Raw genomic sequence first — 2890 nt, 5'->3', positions numbered from 1 at the left:
CAGCAGCACGTTGAAGTTGGCCGTGTACATACTTAGACAGAATGCCTTCCATAGCACCACATACTCCATAACACGGCTACAGACTACAGAGGGTCTTTCCGGATCAAGTGTAGAGGAAGTTGAGGAACCAGATAATCTACCCGAAATCCCATGCTTTATCGACCAAAGGTTCAGTTCAGGAGGGTCCACAAAGCGTAGGCCACCAGTCCGCTGTCGCACCGACTCGGTTCCAAAGATTGTGACCCAACGGATACTGTCTACCTGCTGCGTATTGTTGTGCGGTACACTGCACTGCTTTCTTATCGCTTTCATATTTCTTGCAACTTCGGAGAGAACAAACCTTTCTAGTCTAAGTTGTGATAGGAGGAACTTCTCCCCTTCAAAGTAAGCCCTGATCGAAACATGGACGCAGCACGCCATGGGGAAAGGGCAACGTGAAACGAACCCGGCCTGGTCGTTCCAATCCACAACATTATTCGGATCCCCCTAATCCCCTTCGGGTAGCGGAGGGAAAAAAGACCTCAGACTCAGCTGATGAATCATGGAGGGGTTGAGAGCATCGTGGGGCGAGCTAAATGACCTTGGAAGTTGGTACAAGGTCACTTCTGGCCTCAGATTCGCTGACACCCTCAGAGTCCGGCTCAGACGCCGCAGCTGAGATCCCTGCTACGATCTACCATTGGACTGGGCTTCGTCGACGGTCATCTCCAGACTTTCTAGAATGGGAAGTCAGTCGGACGGGAGGCCTCCTCGTAAGAAATGATACTCCGTTATTACACGCAGCACAAAGGTAGCGAAAAGGGGATTTCTCCCGTCGAACCACCCCCCCGATCTGCATGCATGCGCTTCTCGCGTTGCCCTGAACTACCCTAATGTGTAGAACTTGTCGCTAGTCTGCACACCCGCCCGCTGCTTCATGGTTGGCTGACTTGAGGGTCCTGGCTTGTGCTCGTGTCATCCAGGAGATACCGGAAGCTGGAGATATTACCTTGACCAGGCACAAACTCCGAGCACATGGATTGTGGCAAGCCAATGCACAAGCCCGGTATTTAGGGGTAGGGGGCGCCCGGCGACACCGGGACTGGCTGAAATGGAGATGAATGAAAAAAAATATTCATCCAAAAGATGCGGTCATGTCATCCCCTAGCCGACCTTGCACGACCCTCCCTCGGACGGCATCAACCCAACCAGGGCCGGAGCATCAACCAAAAAGCGGCAGTGACTGGGGTCAATAGGTGAGGCAAGACGATGCTAAACTTCGGTCTCAGCACGCGCCCAGCAGCGGACTCAATCAAAGCGGAGTACACTCATCAGGCATGGGAGGCAATTGGGTGGATGGAGGCACGAGAGAAACGATGGCAGAGCGCATCGCTGTATCATCGGCTGGAGTCGGTTCCGGGCAACAGATGGCAAGGTAGGCAGTCTGGCGCAAGAATGCGGCATAAGCAACCAGCGCGTCGTCAGCTGTGCACTAGAGACCAGGCGACCCATCAGATTGGATGCGGAATGCTGGAACGACCGTTATGGCCCGCACTATGACATATCGTGGACCCTAGCCTATACATACTTAGCAAGGCTGGTGTCGAGAAAAAGAGGCATGGATCGCCTCATGGGGGCAAATAGACAGACAGACGGCAAAAGGCGTATAAAAAAAGAAATGAAGTAGTCGAGGAGAGGCAAGCAAGGATATGCAGGATGCAGGCAGGCAACAGGAAAAGCCTCGTTGGCAGGTGGACAAGGACTGACTGGAGTTGACGGCGGTGTCGGCGATGGCCGATTGCTGCGCCTCACCGTCGCTGCTGTCATTTGAGCCACATCACTGTGGCGAAGTTTCTGCAGAACCACAATGACATAATGGCGGAGAATTTATTGGAACTAGAAACACCGCTGGAACAATGTCGAGTCGAACTAGAAGAATATTGTTCGACTAGTTAATATCATCTAACGTAGTCGATTGTGAGGAATATTCCCACTACTATCAGATACATCATGCTTAGCCTCGGGTCATATGAGCGATGAGATAAGCGGAACGAATCATTGAACAACTAAACTTAACTCTCCTGCGCAGTCTACTAACCACTACCTGCATCTGCATCCATGGAAGACTGTATACGAAGTACGATGCCTGCTAACCCAGAATTACCCCCGGAACGCAAAGGTTCTCTTTCACATGACCAAGGATTAGTTAGCGCTGCGCCCCGTTGTCTGCCTTGATGACCTCCCCCCATCACACTCATCACACGCCTGGATGCAAAGGGCGGCTTCGATTATCGGAGGTTTCATGCAAGATTCCGGATTCAATCCGGACCTCCATGACGGAGACACGGCATGGCAGTCTTGAAGAAATCATTGCAAACGCGCGCGCGCATTGAAGCTGCTCGCGACAGGTCTGGGATAGCCTTAATGGTACCGCTAGTGAGATGCAACCTGCATCATTACCATGCATTACCTTACACGCCCGCCTAAGCGCTGAGTCCTCGCCCATCTTAACCAGAGTTAGACTTTAGCCCCCCCCGACCCGGACTGCAACTGGCCAATACGGGCTGCCTTGATGAGGCTAATCCCTGTTCTGTGTTTCAGACGCCTCCATCCCCGTGCTGGCGACCAGGGGGGCACTGGGTCAGCCATGGCGGAGGAGGAGGAGGGGGGAGCACCGTACTACTGTAGGGATGCATACATACTACCGGGAGATATCTTGGGCTTTTAACCTCATTTTCCCTCCTCTGATCCCGAGCGTAATGGTGGTGTCGACCCACTTGGTTCTGCTGACAGTGCATACCAGTTTGGTCACCTGTTCTACTAGCCATCTTGGGAAGGGGATGGACTGGCCTGGACTGCTCAAGGATAGTCAGATTGAGATCATCTCGTTCGGATTCATCCTCCAAGAGAG

At 52.7% G+C, this 2890-nt stretch overlaps 1 protein-coding gene across 1 annotated transcript; it reads left to right on the top strand.

The window, feature by feature from the left end:
- Positions 1–575: 575 nt before the first annotated feature.
- On the top strand, positions 576–1418 carry ASPBRDRAFT_56298 (uncharacterized protein; the record flags this gene model as incomplete). The annotated part of the gene is made up of 2 exons (XM_067627533.1): positions 576–752; positions 1236–1418. The coding sequence occupies 2 exons, from the start codon at positions 576–578 to the stop codon at positions 1416–1418; spliced, it is 360 nt and encodes a 119-aa protein (XP_067477755.1).
- Positions 1419–2890: the final 1472 nt, after the last annotated feature.

This window comes from Aspergillus brasiliensis, assembly GCF_001889945.1.
Source record: "Aspergillus brasiliensis CBS 101740 unplaced genomic scaffold ASPBRscaffold_8, whole genome shotgun sequence".
Classification (NCBI taxonomy): Eukaryota; Fungi; Ascomycota; class Eurotiomycetes; order Eurotiales; family Aspergillaceae; genus Aspergillus; species Aspergillus brasiliensis.
This window is presented reverse-complemented; position numbering and strand designations above follow the sequence as displayed.